The 18,138-nt window shown below is 38.3% G+C and overlaps 1 protein-coding gene across 1 annotated transcript in view; it reads left to right on the top strand.

Moving 5' to 3' along the window:
* The window catches only part of ADGRB3 (adhesion G protein-coupled receptor B3), a 790,044-nt gene that overhangs the window by 689,194 nt on the left and 82,712 nt on the right, over positions 1-18,138 (top strand). The window contains exons 24-25 of the mRNA XM_018560884.1: positions 8,481-8,579; positions 8,941-9,112. Coding sequence (XP_018416386.1) covers positions 8,481-8,579; positions 8,941-9,112 — 271 coding nt within the window. The remainder of the gene's footprint in view (positions 1-8,480; positions 8,580-8,940; positions 9,113-18,138) is intronic.

Raw genomic sequence — 18,138 nt, 5'->3', positions numbered from 1 at the left:
GGAGCTTCTAAACTAGAGAATGGGTAGGTGGGTGGGCATAAAAATAAAATTACTTAAATCAAATAGAGATAAATTAATCATAGATAAAAAAAATATAATACAGAAAGAAGTAACAGAGGAGTACATAGTGGGCTCACTCCAGTCAACACAGTTAAAATAATCAGCGAGGTTAAAATTGTAGAATCAGTCAATGTAGCAAATACATTGTCAGAAGTGAATAAAATTAGAAACAAACAACCTACGTCAAGGCCAAACAATAAAACTAGTGGGGAACAAGACAGGAATTAAATGTATGTACACCAACGCTAGAAGTCTAGCAAATAAATTAGAAGAGCTTGAAATTATGATACTTGAAGAGGACTTCGATATAGTGGGTATATCGGAAACCTGGCTAGACGGCACACATGATTGGGCTACTAATATAGAGGGGTATAACCTGTTCAGGAAGGACAGATGTGGGAGAAGGGGGGGTTTGCATTTACGTTAAAAACTATCTAAATATGCATATAAGGGACGATATCACGTCAAACAGTGGAGAAGACGTGGAGACCTTATGGCTGGAGCTCGATATGGCGGACTTAATGTGGGTATTTGCTATAAACCTCCGAATATAGGGGAGGAGGGGGAAGCAAATCTACACTCCCAAATAGAAATAGCTGGGAGGGAGGGCAATGTAGCCATGATGGGTGACTTCAATTACCCGGACATCAATTGGGCTAATGGTACCTCAGGATCGACAAAGGCAGGCCGATTTCTGAACTTGTTGTGGGACAATTTCTTGGAACAGATGGTGGAGGTTCCAACTAGGAAAAATGCCATCCTAGATTTAATAATTACTAATAATGGGGTGTTAATTGAGGATATTGCAATTGGGGAGACACTGGGTAATAGTGATCACAATGTGATTACTTTCAATATTGAATACAGGAAAGGAAAGAGGGCAGGACGAACAAGAACCCTAAATTTCAGAAGGGCCAACTTCGATAAGCTGGGAAAACTAGTGGGGGAACTAAAATGGGAAAACTAATTTCACAACCTAAACCTAAAATATAAGATGGAAGGGACGGCATTGGCGTTCCTTAACTACAAGGAATGTAACAAAAAATGCAAACTAGTAATCCGGGAAGCTAAAATAGAATGCGAAAAGCATATCGCCACAGTTAGTAAAAAAAAAAAACTACCAGTATATTAACAGTAAAAAGGTAAGGAAGGAGCAGATAGGCCCAATAAAGGACGAAAACGGGAAGTTACTCACAAATGACAAGGAGAGGGCTGAGGCGCTGAACACTTTTTTCTCCTCAGTATACACTCAGGAGGGAAACAGGTTTGACGTACGTGATAAAACACATAGTTCAATCGATAATATACCAACAAAGACTTAAAATGCTCAATGCAAATAAAGCAGTTGGACCAGATAATCTGCACACTCAAGGTACTTAGGGAACTAAGCCAGGTTATAACAAGACCATTATTCCTAATTTGTAAGTTATCCTTAGTGACCGGTAGAGTACCACGTGATTGGCGGAGGGCTACGGTAGTTCCAATATTCAAAAAGGGGGCTAGATGCCAACCGGGGAACTATAGGCCGTCAGTCTAACATGGGTAGTTTGTAAACTGTTAGATGGTATGATGGTAAAAATTGTTAAGGATAACGGCATAGTTAATGACAACCAGCATGGGTTCCGGAAAGACTGTTCCTGCCTGACTAACTTGCTAACTTTTTATGAGCGAGTAAGTATATATATGGATGGAGGGAAGCCGGTAGATGTGGTATATCTGGATTTCTCAAAGGCATTTGATACAGTACCACACAAGCGCTTACTTCACAAGCTGACGGCTATGGGCATAGATGAGGTGGTGTGTACGTGGATAGAGAACTGGCTACGGAAACGTGTCCAGAGAGTATCTGTAAATGGCACCTTTTCAGACTGGGCTAGTGTCACGAGCGGTGTGCCTCAAGGATCTGTGCTGGGTCCCATACTGTTCAACCTATTCATTAATGATATCGGGGTGGGAGTAAATAGCCATGTTTCTGTGTTTGCAGACGATACAAAAATAGGGAGGGTTTTAGAAACGGATCGTGACAATATAACATTACAGGAGGACCTGGATAAAATAGGGGAGTGGGCAATAATATGGCAGATGAGGTTTAATGTCTATAAATGCAAAGTAATGCACTTTGGAAATTAAAATAAACAAATGGGCTATACCATCATGGGTATGCCGCTAGGGAAGTCAGAAATAGAAAAAGATTTGGGGGTCATTGTAGACCACAAACTGAATGGTAGCATGCAGTGCCAGGCTGCGGTAAACAAAGCTAGTATGGTCTTGTCCTGTATTAAGACGGGGGTGTATTGCAGAGACAAGTCTATAATTGGGGCACTATATAGATCGTTGGTACGGCCACACCTGGAGTACGCGGTCCAGTTTTGGTCGCCGGTACTGAGAAGGGATGTCCTTCAACTGGAGAGAGTCCAGCGGAGGGCAACCAATCTAATTAGGGGAATGGAGGAACAGAGCTATGAGACGAGGCTACTGAACTTAAACATGTTCACGCTGGAAGTAAGGAGATTAAGGGGGGATATAATTTTCATGTACAAGATGTTAAATGGTGACAGCAACATTGGCAACAAACTCTTTAAGATTAACTCCATTACAAAGACTAGAGGCCACCACCTAAAGTTGGTGGGAAAAAAATTCAAGCACAAGGGGCGAAGGGGGTTCTTCACAGTAAGAGCGGTTAGGGTCTGGAACTCACTGCCACCGGCAGTGATTTCAGCTAAGAGTGTAGAATTGTTCAAGAAACTTTTGGACGATTTCCTGAGGGACCGTAATATTCAGGGATACAAGTATTCCTAAGAATGAGCTGATGCGTGGACCTATATGGGTTGGACTTGATGGACGTATGTCTTTATTCAACCCCAAATACTATGTAACTATGTAATATTTTATTAGCAAACATTATTTTAAATGAATATTAATTGAAATCATTTCAAAGGGCAATGATATTGCACAGTTAAGGATTATGGCATTTTAGACCTAAGCGCTCAAGCTGTTCAGAGAGCTGATACAAGATCAGTGTTACACATGAAAATAATTGAGGGGCGGTACCATGTTAAATAATAAAAACGAGAAGGAAAATATATTTAGTGGCAATCTGTATGGGAAATTACAGCACTCTTTCAAAGCACAATATTCCCTTATTAGGCTGATTAGCAGGAAGAAAAATATAAATAATTACTACAGTTAAAATGCACTCCAGGCAAACAACTGAATACTTGTGCTATTTTATCCGCCAAATAATTTGCAGTTTTGTTCAGCCACTTCTATAGCCTCAATTATTTTCTACTGCAGTTAAGCAGGACAGCTAATTAGACATAACCATAGAGTGTTCATGTACGTATAGTCCTCTCCCTCTGCCTTGCTGTTCAGAAAAGCACATGAGGTTAATAAACATACAAAATTAGGTACTTATACTAATTGTATTTAAAAATATATTTTTTATTTAATGCATAATGGGACTAAATTTTATTTTCAATAGCGTCCTGGAATTCAGGGAGAGTTCAAGGCAAATCAAAAAAACTAAGTACACTGTTGAATACACTTGTATTTATGGTTTTCTCTCCCACAAGATTCTTCATATTCACAGGGTTATGCACAAAAGGATGAAGAGTTGGGAGAAGGCAGGAGAAGTGACCAATCTAGGATAACAAAGCTGAATTGAAGAATGTTTCCAAATCAGCTATTTTGGCCTATATTGTTCACTTCTCCCGCCTTCTCCCAACTCTTCATCCTTTTGTGAATAACCCTGCCAGTGATTTGATTCACACAGTTCTGCGACTCTCCATAGATCACCCTACTGCTTTACTATATTGCTTACTAGATTGCCTCCCTGCTAATTGGACAAGAGAAGTAGCTGGGGATGAACAGGTGATGTAATAAAATGTGTTCTTAAATCAGGAAATAATGTCTGTGCATTGTGGCGGAGGTGTGTAAATTCACAGGGCTGGCTGAACAGAATAAAAAATGATTTGAAATGCAAATCAGCAAACATAAATGCATTTCTACTATGTATATAGTTCCAGCACAGGATCACTAGATACAAAACTTATTTTTGCTTCAATAGCATTGCTCTGTCATTAGCAAAAGGAGCAAGAGCACACAGAGAGCTCTCGGGTCCAACCGACATGAAAGCAATGTCATAGTAGCAGGGAAGGGTTTTCTTTGCTGGGCAGTGGATGAAAAATATCAGGGTCAGTATTGTCACTTTTGTTTGCTATACAATTATATATTGCAGTAACTATAGGTGGATTGCAAAAGAAGGTAATTTACCATCTTTTGAGAGGACAGTTTTCTTTTAATTAAAATGTATTTAAATAAAAACATTTCTGCAGACTGAAGTCGGTATAACCAAAATGGCAGAAGCAACAACAATGTGAATGATATATTGCTCAGACCAGGGGAGTTTAATGCCTTATCAGCACAGACTGGCAACACCTGTTTTATGTGCAATGTGCAATCAAGGGAGCAGGAAAAACAGAAATTCCTAAGCTAGTATAACATCACCAAGCAATATTGCTTGTCATGCTTTATAGTAAAATAAACAAGAAGTAAAGGAAAGAGAAGGTAGAATATTGATTATCTTATTTAGGGATATGAAGACTGGACATTTAAATAAGGCTTTCTACACTAAAGCCATCTTGATGATCCCACTTGTACACAGCGTATTATGTATAAATATTTATGCCTTTAGCTCACTGAATTTTAGCTCACTCCATTCTCTGCCCTGCATATATTACCTTGCCTTACCTTTAAAGCTGCAAGTGTCCTGCATGTGAACAGTTCAACACTCCCAGTGGTAGTCATACTAATAAAAAAAATAGTAATAATAATGTGCATGATAAATAAGGTGTGTAACATCTGCATATTATAAGCTTTTATAAAAGAGCATTCAGTTATAAAAAAAAAAACCTTAAGGTGGGTCCAGGACTTCTATATATATCTGGAAGGATCCTATCTAACTGGCTTCTCAAGCAGATCATGTTACCTTTTTAATAAGAAATTGCTCTCCTAGATCACTCTAATATAGAAGTCTGGTATATTATTAATTTCTGCTGCATTTGTCAAGCCCTGAAGGGGGCTGTAAAACCCATGAACTACATTGGTTTTAGCTGGATATGAATTTTATTAAAAACCATCTCTGGACTATACTTAATAGGGCGGATTTACTAAATGAAAATAGGCTTTTCACGGTGAATAGGTGATTGGGTATTCTTTTCAAAGTGAATTTTCACCACAATAACTAAACTAATGAAAACTTCCCTTGCAAAGTGCAAATTCCCATGCAAATTGAGCAGCCTGTTTGCCTTTGGTAAATCAACCCAAATGTGTCTGTTGGTTGCCTCCTTGCACACTAATCTACTTGTGTCAATGTATGCCTAAACATGCCAAGGACCAACAGGTTTGATATGCAAACACTTCATTTTTCTATGCCTTAATTCTACAATATTATTATTTTTTTGTACTAAACTGGGTCACTCATTGCAGCATTCATAGGGATCTATTCACCAAGCTGCCGTAGGCAGCCGAGTGAACGACCAACCTGAAGCAAAGTGAGCCGAACCTCCGGCAGGCTACTCGCTGCACTCTATTCTTATAGATGCCGAACAGCAGAGAGTAAATAGCCGAATGCCCCTGAGCGGCATTCGGCTCGACTGATCTGCTCGGTCCCTCTATGGGACCGAGCAGAACAGAAAAATAGTACAAAAAATAAATAGAAAATGATTGTGCGGCGCTAGCAGTGACAGCGTTTTCTAGTGGCCGGGCAGTTCTGCTGCCGTCAAAAAAAAAAAAACCTGATGGAGAACTGCAGGTCCCCTCTGCTGATTGAAAGCAGCAGTGGGCGGGTGCAATAGCTAGTTTGCTATTGGCTATTGTACATCGAAATAGCCAATAGCAATCTAGCAATGCATTCCTATGGTGAAATCTTTTTTTTTTATTCTGACCGCAGAATAAAACACTGTCAGACTGTCAGAATAAAACATTTTAAAAAAACGGAAAGTTTTACTTTTTCTTGGAAAAAGTGTTTTTCTCCTGGGCGGCCGGGAGTGGGAGACTCCCGGAGCGCCCAGGTGAGTTTGCTGTGTGGAGATCAGTGTCCCTGGTTAACTGGTAACCAGGGATGCTTATCTCTCTGCAAGTGGCCAGAGCCAGCCGTGAGATGTCCAGCTGTCAGAAGCAGGCTGTCGGCCGGCCATTCGGCCAGCTTCGGCTTTCAGCACGGCTCAGTCGAGCCAAGCCACATGCCTTCGGCTCGACTGAGCCGCTAGGCCAACTTCGGGAGCTGTACGGGCTATAGGAAATAGCCCGTACAGCAGCCCTTCGGTTCTACTGAACCGAAGGGGTCCTGGGGCCGAAGCTAGCCAAAAGATCAGCTAAAGCTAGGGCTAGATCCTTCGGTTGCTTTGTGAAAAGACCCCATAGTCTGTACAAAATTTCAGTCTCTGTTAAATCTGACACTTATGTACAGAGAAATGACATGTCCTGAAATTACAAAGCAATACATTTAGAGGATATCAGTAAACTGGTGGACAAAGCTGGTTGATATTCAGAGCCGCTCACATTTTACCCTATGACCCTTAACAGAAAGTGATGCAGTGAATGTCTTCTTAAATACTATATCATGTCATAGGGATAACCAAATCAGTTTATGTGAGCCTGAAATTCAATCTTCAAAATTAATTCTAGCCAGCCAGCTATTTTAAAATGGAATGATAGGTTGAAAATGGTGGTTGAAAAATTGGTTGAAAACCTTACAATTGACTAAATCAGGCAATGGTAATCTAAAAACATGATTCCATATACACACTGGTAACATATATGGATTTCCTTCCAAATGTATAGCTTAATTCAGAAATTGTAGCTTCTCAGCAGTTTGCAAGCCCTAGGTTTCTGGGCCCTAGCTTCTTTATGTAAACATTGCTGTTTCTACTCAATCCTTCTATTTGTATCTTTCTCTTTTCTTTTTTTAATATGTTATTTGAGCTAAAAAAAAATAAAAAAAATAACAGATAAGTATTATATTAATTATTTAGAGAAGGCGCTGTTTTCTAAAAAAAAAAAAATGTCATATGCAGTTTTAACATTTGCAGAATAAACCACCTAGGGTTCACTGTCATGTTTAAGAGATTTGGATAAATGTGCTGCATGTTTTATGATGATTTTGTGTATAATAAACATGGGGCTAATTAGTTACAACAGTTTGCTCAATGATATTCCTTTTTTGTCTCTGAATTATAACGAGGAATGAACAATGAAAATACTTGTTGAAAGTACCAATTAAGTCAAACAGTTTGCATATTACATAGTTATGAAATGTTTTTATGGCAGGAACTGGCACAGGTTATGTCTCCCGTGGAGTCTGTTCTTCCTGAATTATTTTAATATAGAACAATCTCCAACAAAATAAAAGAAGCACCTTATTACAAAATATCAGGTTATAAAAGGAAGGTATACTGGTGATAAATTAGCTGGTGATGACTGTAGTTTGCAAAACTTTTTGATGCAAGTTTTTGCAAATAATGTAATTAGGCTCCCAGTCTTATCTCTCGCAATCTGGCTTCCCATTTCTACTTATAATAATTTAAGGTTGGAGATTATTTCAATGTGTGTCGCACCTATGTGTGATTCTAGGTGATCCATAAAAATCATCAATGTTTTGATCCATTGGGGTCATCATTAATACCTATAGTTTGGATTTATACACAAATCCTTTAAACTTGTTTCTCTTATATGTTACTGACAGGGGCAAAGCCTGTTTAGTCATTGTGTTGTATTCTTGTTGATTTTTGTTAGATGCAGCAATCACTGTTTTATTAATTGATGCTTCTGCACTGTTTTAAAAAAACAAACATATTCAGCAAGTGAATCTCATGAAATGTAATTCATTCTTAACTCTATATTCAGGCTATATTACAATCTACAATGTATTAATTAAAACAATCAGTACAATCTATAATTTGACCTTACCAACTGCAACTGAAATATAATTAAATTACAACCAGTAATAATGTTGACAGTAGTAACAATAGCTTTGACTGGAATAAATAAAAAAAAGTGTTTGTATTGGCCTGAATATAGATTGTCATCATATGTCTGATTTTGCATGTGCTTATGTTTAGCTCAATGTATAATCTGCTTATTATTTTGCAAAATGGGAAATTATCACTTTGTGTAGAGAAAAAAAAAGCCCAGCATGCATGAATGAAATGATCCTTCTTATTGTATGAGTAGCAAATGTCAAAGTAATTTGATACATATTTAGTACCAAAAGCTTCCATTAATAAACAAATCAATACATTCATCTTGTTACGTATGCATGAGATCTTAATGAAAAAAAAATAGTAAAAAAGTACCGCAGCATTGATTTCAGTGAAAATTGAATACTTTGTTCTTTTTGTGGGTGTTCTGTTTGTTTGCAGTCAGATGAGTGAGCCTCATAGCGGTTTGACGCTCAAATGTGCCAAGTGTGGAGTAGTTTCAACAACAGCTTTGTCAGCCACCACCGCCAGTAATGCCATGTTAGTCTAAATCATTTACATCTTCTTGTTACAAATCTATTATCGTGCATGTCTGAAAATAGTCTGATAAAATTAGTTTTTTCTAAAAATATTACAGTCTTTTTTTTGTTCTGTTTTTTATTTCTTTTTGTATTTTTTAACTTGTGCAACAGTGTTAAAATGTTGCCTTTAGACAAAGATCTCTTTAAGTTAAAATGTTTTAGCAATAACTCCTTCAGTTCCAAGATGACTAGATCATGAAATATAAATGATTGATGATCTTGCCACTGAAGGTGTTGGCTGTTGATTTAAACTTCTATGATATGGTTTGTATGCAAAATGCACAATCTGGTTCAGCAAACAAATATCTCTCTCTGCGTAGGGCATCCCTTTGGAGTTCCTGTGTTGTTCTACCCCTCCTGGCTTTGACATGGATGTCCGCTGTTCTAGCAATGACAGATAAAAGATCGATACTGTTTCAGATACTGTTCGCAGTATTTGATTCATTGCAAGGATTTGTCATTGTGATGGTCCACTGCATTTTACGGCGAGAGGTGAGAGCAATATTTTTGTCTTCTATGTATTTACTTGGTTATTTTGTGATATCTGATAAGCAATTGCTTTTCTCAAATTTCGAGATGCAAAATCACCCTGACTTAAATGAATCAGCTCATATTCATAGTCTGAGATGTATTTCCTCCCATCTATCATGTACGATCAATAAATAATTTGCCAACCAGACACATAAACCTGTGTTTACGTCAAAGGTCCGGTTAAGTAAAAAGCATGTTCATGCATGAAGGAATGGATAATTGAATGAAACATTTTTATTGTACTGTTTTGGATCTTTTAAATTACCTAGGCTAACATAAACATTATATCCTAGACATTCCGCTGCTGATGAAACAATCCCTTTGTGAACAGATGCATCAGCCAAATAAACAACGCTGTGTATGCTTTGACCTAGTTGGGTTAATGGGGATTTTTTTTCTCATGGTGTTTGGACTGCTAAATGGTTAAAAAACAGAATTATAATCATTAATTAAAATTTCCCCAGATATCTAAACATACCTTATCACAATCTCTAGAAATATACAGTTCCTGCATGGATATTAATGTATCCATATCTTTTTATTTTTGGATAGAGTAGAGAAGGATTATAACTGATGTAAATTTTTTATTACTCAATTTCTCTGCTAAGTAGTAGTCCTGAGGACCATTGTCAAAAAAAGTGATAGTAAATAAAACATTTCAGTTGCCACAAGAACATAAGGTGAGAGTAAATCCTCCAATGGAAGTAACTGTTCCATTGACAACTGTTTAAGAATTGAACTCCCCACACTTTGTAGAAATGTACTCTCCCTTCCTCTTGCTGAGCAGGACAGGAAGGAACGCTCCCTAGTGGGACACAGACAGCAAAAGATAAACTCACAGGTGTTTTAACCCTTCCCTACATTAGATAAAACAAATGGTATACCCTATTTATTATCATGGGTTTTGGCAAAAATATCATATTAACTTATTGATTGTAAAAAAACAAACTTTGTTGCTTCTTCTTCTAACCAGATGAACATCAACAATCAAAAATAATGTCCACATATAGAAAAGTTTGGCTTACTAAAGGAGGAATTTTGACCCTGGTAAAGGGTACCATATTATACATTTGTATGGGTATAAAGACAGCTTTGAATATGAGCTGTCCTTATACCCAAACAATAATTGTTTGCAAATCCTTTGTGACAGCAATTTCCTCTAATCAAAGACAATGGCTTGAGGAAGAATTTATGTTGAATCAAGGTGTATTATGAATACTGGTCCAGAATCTGAGAGAGAGTGACCCTGTCATTTTTTGTTGCTAGAACATTTGGTTAAAATAACATGCTTTTTTCTTTTAAACAATAAATCCATAAACAAGAAGCAAACACTGCTAAACAGATTTAAATTTTTTTTGCTAAATATGTTGTTTTTTTATTTGTTTGCTTTGTGTGCTGTTGCCCATTGCATTTTCAGTTATGTTATGTTAAAATTCAACAATGTATGCATGTTTATAACAAATGTTTATAACAAATTTTCCCAAGCAGAACATTTTTGTTGTATAACACATAGATAACAATAAAACCTTAATGCAGTAAAGTACATTTGAGGGATTATTTACTTAAGAGTTTAAAATAGATGGGTCACAAACCAGGATAATTCAAACTCAACATAGGAAAAATACATTTCCTTCAAGGAAAACTGCTCTGTCAAACTAATCAGAAGCATCAGAGCATTAGGCAGATAAACTATGGGGTCTATTCACAAAGCTGCCGAGGGCAGCCGAGTGAATGACTGATCAGAAGTGAAGTGAGCCGAATACTGTTCGGCTATTCACTTCAGGCTGGTACGGCTGATTTCAGCCGTATATCGGCTGAAATCAGCCGTACATCGGCTTGCTTCGTGTGGCTTCGGATCAGCCGAACATGCTGAGCATGTTCGGCTGATCCGAAGCCACACGAAGCAAGCCGATGTACGGCTGATTTCAGCCGTATATCGGCTGAAATCAGCCGTACATCGGCTTGCTTCGTGTGGCTTCGGATCAGCCGAACATGCTGAGCATGTTCGGCTGATCCGAAGCCACACGAAGCAAGCCGATGTACGGCTGATTTCAGCCGTATATCGGCTGAAATCAGCCGTACATCGGCTTGCTTCGTGTGGCTTCGGATCAGCCGAACATGCTGAGCATGTTCGGCTGATCCGAAGCCACACGAAGCAAGCCGATGTACGGCTGATTTCAGCCGTATATCGGCTGAAATCAGCCGTACATCGGCTTGCTTCGTGTGGCTTCGGATCAGCCGAACATGCTGAGCATGTTCGGCTGATCCGAAGCCACACGAAGCAAGCCGATGTACGGCTGATTTCAGCCGTATATCGGCTGAAATCAGCCGTACATCGGCTTGCTTCGTGTGGCTTCGGATCAGCCGAACATGCTGAGCATGTTCGGCTGATCCGAAGCCACACGAAGCAAGCCGATGTACGGCTGATTTCAGCCGTATATCGGCTGAAATCAGCCGTACATCGGCTTGCTTCGTGTGGCTTCGGATCAGCCGAACATGCTGAGCATGTTCGGCTGATCCGAAGCCACACGAAGCAAGCCGATGTACGGCTGATTTCAGCCGTATATCGGCTGAAATCAGCCGTACATCGGCTTGCTTCGTGTGGCTTCGGATCAGCCGAACATGCTGAGCATGTTCGGCTGATCCGAAGCCACACGAAGCAAGCCGATGTACGGCTGATTTCAGCCGTATATCGGCTGAAATCAGCCGTACATCGGCTTGCTTCGTGTGGCTTCGGATCAGCCGAACATGCTGAGCATGTTCGGCTGATCCGAAGCCACACGAAGCAAGCCGATGTACGGCTGATTTCAGCCGTATATCGGCTGAAATCAGCCATACCAGCCCGAAGTGAATAGCCGAACAGTATTCGGCTCACTTCACTTCTGATCAGTCATTCACTCGGCTGCCCTCGGCAGCTTTGTGAATAGACCCCTATATGTCAAACTCAACTTTTTTTAATGTAAAATTCCTCCCCTCCTAATTCTTCCTAATGGTTCTTTACTGCAAAGGTCAGGCTCATCAACCATTAGTGAATCAAGGGAGTGAGGAATGGTCAAGATTGATTTTTCCAGAAAAAGTCCAGATTTGCATATAATCTTGTTGTCATATCTGGCTGCTACAAACAAGCACAGGTTTACCAAGCTGGTATAAAATTCATGTTGTATCCAGGCAAATTCTTATAGTGCTGATATTTGTATGCTATTTATAAAAGCAAATACTCTAATAAATATCTATTTTAATGTATTGTTCATAATGGAAAAAATATGCTGACCATATGTAAAAACATATATTTACTTGGTTTAGTTCTATTCCGTATATTACTTTTTCTTTGGTACATTTAAAGTAAAGCACTTCATTTTTACATGGACAAATACATGGCACTATCAAAGTAAGGATGAATTACAGTATGCTTTCATAAACAAAACTAGCAGCAAATTCAATTTTTGGCATATAGATCTTGGATGGAAAGCCTGGAATTTACTAAGTGAACTCCCAATATACCTGGTTTGGCAAACAGAGTTTTTTTGCATTGAAAAGCACACATATGGCTTGAGACTGCATTTTGACATGTTACACATAAATATCTAGTAAGGTGGAAAATTCAATCCAGTGATTTATATAGAACAAACAGCTGCCTTAATTAGGCAGTCATAGTATTTAAAGGATCTTTCCAGCATTTTTTATAGTATCATCTATATAGACCTTTCTCCCAGAAAAGCTAATTTTATGTGAAGTATTTTTCATTTAGCTGAGAATTGTGACCATTAATATAACCAACAATGATAACAAGAAGTTTCAATGTGTAGCAAAGATTTACTAAAGGGAATACATTTTATGTTGACTTTGGGAGGCTTAGCAGTGATATCTTCCTGAATAAAGGTGCCAGGGCTACAATGCCACATAGATGACATCGATCGTGTCAGAATAAAGAAAAAAAAAGACACATCGCTGCTTCTCTCATGGGCGGCCGGGAGCGGGAGGCTCACAGAGCGCCCGGGAGAGTTTTTTTAAATTTTTTTTTACAGCACCAGAGCCGCCGGACAATAGGAAACTATTGGGCGGAGCAAGCTGTCACTGCTAGCTCCGCACAATCGTTTGCTATTTACTTTTTTAACTTTTTTCACTCTTTTTCTGTTCTGATCGGTACCTCTGAGGGACCGAGCAGAACACTGCTGTTTGGGATCTTTAAGAATAGCCCGAACAACAGTGAGTAGCCTGCCGGAGGTTCGGCTCAGCCGATCCAGATGTTGGATCGGCTGAGTCGAACTCCTTCTGCACTTCGGGTCGACCGAACATGCTGAGCATGTTTGGCCGACCCGAAGCCACACGAAGCAAGCCGATGTACGGCTGATTTCAGCCGATGTATGGCTGAAATTAGCCGTACCAGCCTGCAGTGAATAGCCGAACAGTGTTGAGATCGGTCATTCACTCGGCTGCCCTCGGCAGCTTCGTGAATAGACCCCTAAGTTATTATGGGCAGATATATGTAAATCCGAATGCATAGACACTGCACAAGTCTGTTTAGCATTCAGAAAAAATGAAGTGTTTTGCAAAATTCCTGTACATGTGCTCCACTGGGCATGTGCTACACAAAGTATTCAGTTGAAGACTTAAATTATACAGGTTGCAAAAGTATACCTCATTATATTAAATATACTGCCTATTACACAACTTAAAAAGAGCAAAACTACATATTAAACAAGCATGGCTTGGCAATATTATCACTATAGTTACACTTTAAAAAACTCTATACACAGATCATTGCCCACAATAACAGCATTTTTTCCAAAGCCAGATTTGTCCTTTAGCCTTGCTTGATATGATTTTTTTTTCTTCATCGGTGCTCTTTTATTTTATCTACCCTTAAATGAATCCTTATTTCACCTACATTATTTGTTTATCTTCACCATTTCTTTCTTGCTCACATCTCTTAAATCATGTCTTGTTCTTGACTCTTCTATTCATCATTTGTTCCTCTATGACTGTGCACTTCATCTCTATCCCTTCCAATAACTGAAGATTATGGACACCAAAGGGAGATACAATTCACTGTAAACAACTTAGGCATTATGTTAACCTATGGACCCCATGAAGATACTGCTGTTTTTGAATGCTACCTAGTTTAAACATATAGGAATAAAAGGAAAATCCATAAGCAACCAGGGCTCCAATAACAGCAATGCAGGGCAAGCACCTCTTCAAATGCAGGAAATCCAGTAGAAGAAAATACCCAACCCAATACCCATTACCACCAACATTTAGGGGGTTATTCACAAAGCTAGCAGAAGGATCAGCCGAAGCCTCGGCTGATCCTTTAGCTGGCTTTGGTTGCGGGAGCCCTTCAGTTCAGTCGAAGCATAGGGCTGCTGTACAGGCTATTCACTATAGCCCGGACAGCAGCCGAGCCGAAGGCATATGCTTCGGCTCGACTGAGCCAAAGTAACAGCCAAAGCTGTGCGAACGGCCTTAAACCTTGCAAATGACAGCTGGCCCAGTTGTAATGGCAGATCAGCATCCCCAAATGACCTGTGGACGCTGAACTGTCATTAAACAATGGCGACTGGGCGGAGCCAGGTGTGATGTCACAGCTGGCTACGCCCAGTTGTTTTTCATTGGCTGGGAACTACTAGAAGAGTGGCAGCCAACAGGAAACAGTTGGGCAGAGCTAGCTGTCACTGCTACCTCCACCCAATTGTTTTTTATTTACATTTTTTTAATCTTTATTTTTTTTAGATTTAACATTTATTTACATTTAAAAAATATTTTTTCAACTTTATTTATTTATTTTTTACTCTTTTCATTGAATTGCTATTCTGCTCAGTACCACAGATGTACCAAGTAGAATAGCCGAGCTGAATGCCACTCGAGTTGGATCGGCTGAATCGAAGTCCTTCTGCACTTCGGCTCAGCCAAACATGCAGAGCATGTTCGGCTGACTGAAGGCAGCCGATGTACGGCTGATTTCAGCCAATGAACTATGAAATCAGCCGTACTAAGCAGACGTGAATAGCCAAACACTGTTCGGCTCACAACACTTCGGCTGGGTTATTCACTTGGCTGTCTTCGGCAGCTTTGTAAATAGCCCCCTTAATATTTTACAATATTTGCTCTGCTTCAAATGCTCATCCCCCAGCTGCTCTATCCTAGGTGATAGCTTTCTTCTCTGCTCCTGCTTCAACAGCAAATAAAGGGAGAAAGCCACACCCCTGATATGTTGTCAAATGTTTGTATTAAGCCCTTCTCCAGTACATAGGCATTCCATCTGATCTTCACATCTGATTAGGATTTGGAACATCAGGCCAGAAATATCATGTATTTATCTCTGTATATCTGTTGCAGAATGTGTTTCTCTATTAGAGTAAATGGAGTGTTTAGATAAAAAGCTTGACCAGATTCAAGCTTTAAATCAGTTACAGTCTCTTTGGGATTATGTTCATGGGGCATTTACAAAAAAGGCTGGCCAGATGAAAAATACTTGTGAGATGATATGAGCTTTTTGGTATTTACTACATTTGCTTCATTAAAAAAAGAAAATGTCTTAGTAGCATCTACCCATATCACATAAGATATTTCAAATATGATTCAAACTTAAAATGTATCTCTAGGCAAAACATTTTTAATGAAAGGGAGATTAATTACTTTTATTTGTAAAGAGAGTGGGAGAGAAGTTCAAAATGTTAAGAGTTGTCCCAAGAACAAGAGGTAAGGGAAAAACTACCAATTGGGACACCTGGCCCTCACTTTGGACTTTGGGAGGGTTCCTCTAACTTCCTTTTCCCTAGGACAGGAAGTGAAGGTAAATTTTCAAATTAGTACACAAGAACTATGTTTTAAAAACTTTAAACGTCTTTCATTAAACATTAAATGTATTTAGAAGCATGTGAGTTACATGCACACCCCGCTGTTGTGTGTTTTTTTCCTTTGTTAACCCAACTACTCAAGCTCCAAGCTGGTGATCACCATCTCTTGAAAGTAATTGCCTGACTGTGTAGTGTGGCCTAAATATATGTCCCTCTGCCTTAAACTGTAAAGGGGCAGTGATGGACAGTCTGTATGAGCACATTGTAACCTTGGAAAACTAATACATGCAAATGATTGAAGCTCTCTTACAGGAAACATTGACTGATTTTTTACATCTACAGTGAAATACATTTAAGAAAGGAACACATATTTTGTGGTGCCTGTCAACAAATGCATAAAACACATAAAAGAGCACATAATGGGAATTTTACATTGATTGGTAGAATCTAAAATCAGGGATGGGGATGTGAAACATCTATAATAAATAACAAAATAAATTATCGACTGAAAGGTTATCTTACCCGGCAACACATTATTTATTGCATTGTTCCTTCAAAGGCCCTAAATGCTAATAGAAGATAAATTAGTTTTCTCTCTGACCTCTGTATCTTCTCATATGTTGTACTTGTTTTGCTTTACTAGACATGGAACCACATATATTTATTTATCCAAAAGGTTTAGGTAGTATCAAAAACACCTATTATGTTACATTTTCTGCAATGCCAAACTAGTGGTCATAGTCAACCAAATAATCACAAGACACAACTCGGGTATTTCTATATGTTTGGAAAATGTATTTATTAGTTTTATATATGTGTATATATATATATATGCAGTGTTTATCTAAATAGATGTATTATATATACTATAGAGTATAGCTACCATGAAGAATTTATCTTTATAAATCTGACTACAGTAAACTGAAATTCTGCTTTTTTTCATAAAAAGGTTCTATTTGCATTGCATTGTTACATAAGCCTTGCATATAGTTAAACATAGTCATTTTCTTTTCTTTTTCCTAACTGGATTAGTACTTCAGTATTTATAAACCAGTAACAATAACCTTCAGTGCTAAGCAACAGCAAAGAATATCCAACTTAGCACAAGTTGAATTGTCAGATCTTTTCATTCTGAGTCTCAATCATGATTCACTGGAAACTTGACTTACGGCCTTGTTTAAACTTCGACAATGAAAGTGCAAAGTATTTTTTATAAACATCAAAAAGAGCACTTCCTCATGAAGTACATCTATAACCATTCAATACAAGTTTTAAACAAACAAATTCATCAAAGGGGCTTATCTCTCCCTTCTAAGAGCCTCAAAGTAGGCTTGAAATGATCCCACATGAAGTTGAACAAAGGTTCTTCCACTTCCCACAGAAGGATAGCACTTCTGCACATCAGCATATGTACAGGCTAATGCTCTGAGAAAGAGGACTCATCCCAGAAAAACATTAGCCTTATGCTTGCTGCTGGTGGGATCATCAACTTCATGTGGGACCATTGCAGGTCTAGTAAGACAATCTGTATACAGTGCAATAAAGCCCTTTTGCTAAATTGATTTATGAGTGTTTTAACTCCTAAATTATTAAATTATGATTTCTTGAGGCAGTGCAGGTTTTAGTATGTTATATACATTCGGAACCCAATATTGCAGTTATTTTTTAGTAAAGCTTCATTTAGAGCACCGGTCATTATTTGCCACAAATGTTAGTCATTTTATGACAATATTTGTGGATATTTGTTAAATCATGATATATATGTCTTTGCAATATAACCCTCAGTTATGTTTACCCTGTTAAATGAGAGGACCAGATATTGTGATTCTTGTGGATCAATAGCAAGGTTATATGCAAGGACAAATAGTTAATGCCATGGGAAAGAAGTGGTAAATTTAGGTGTGCGCGTGTATGTTTTATGGATGTCATAATATAGCTTAGGGCTTTCACTTAAATTTTATTTCAGCTTCAGTGACCTTTTAATTAAAATATTCACCAGATTGGCAGTGTACATTTTATATTCTGCATCTTGATTACATTGAATTAAAAATAATATCTGTTCATTTCATTATTCAAATTGATACACTACATGCATTTGTTTTGCTTATAACAGTTAAAAGAGAGCTCTACATAACAGCTTTAAGTCAAAAAATGGAAATGGATTTTACTTAATTTAATATATATATA

The sequence above is a fragment of the Nanorana parkeri genome, unplaced genomic scaffold, assembly GCF_000935625.1.
Source record: "Nanorana parkeri isolate BGI_ZX_2015 unplaced genomic scaffold, ASM93562v1 scaffold484, whole genome shotgun sequence".
In the NCBI taxonomy this organism is placed as follows: domain Eukaryota; kingdom Metazoa; phylum Chordata; class Amphibia; order Anura; family Dicroglossidae; genus Nanorana; species Nanorana parkeri.
The sequence above is the reverse complement of the archived record's forward strand: the minus strand, read 5'-3'. Positions and strand labels throughout refer to the sequence as shown.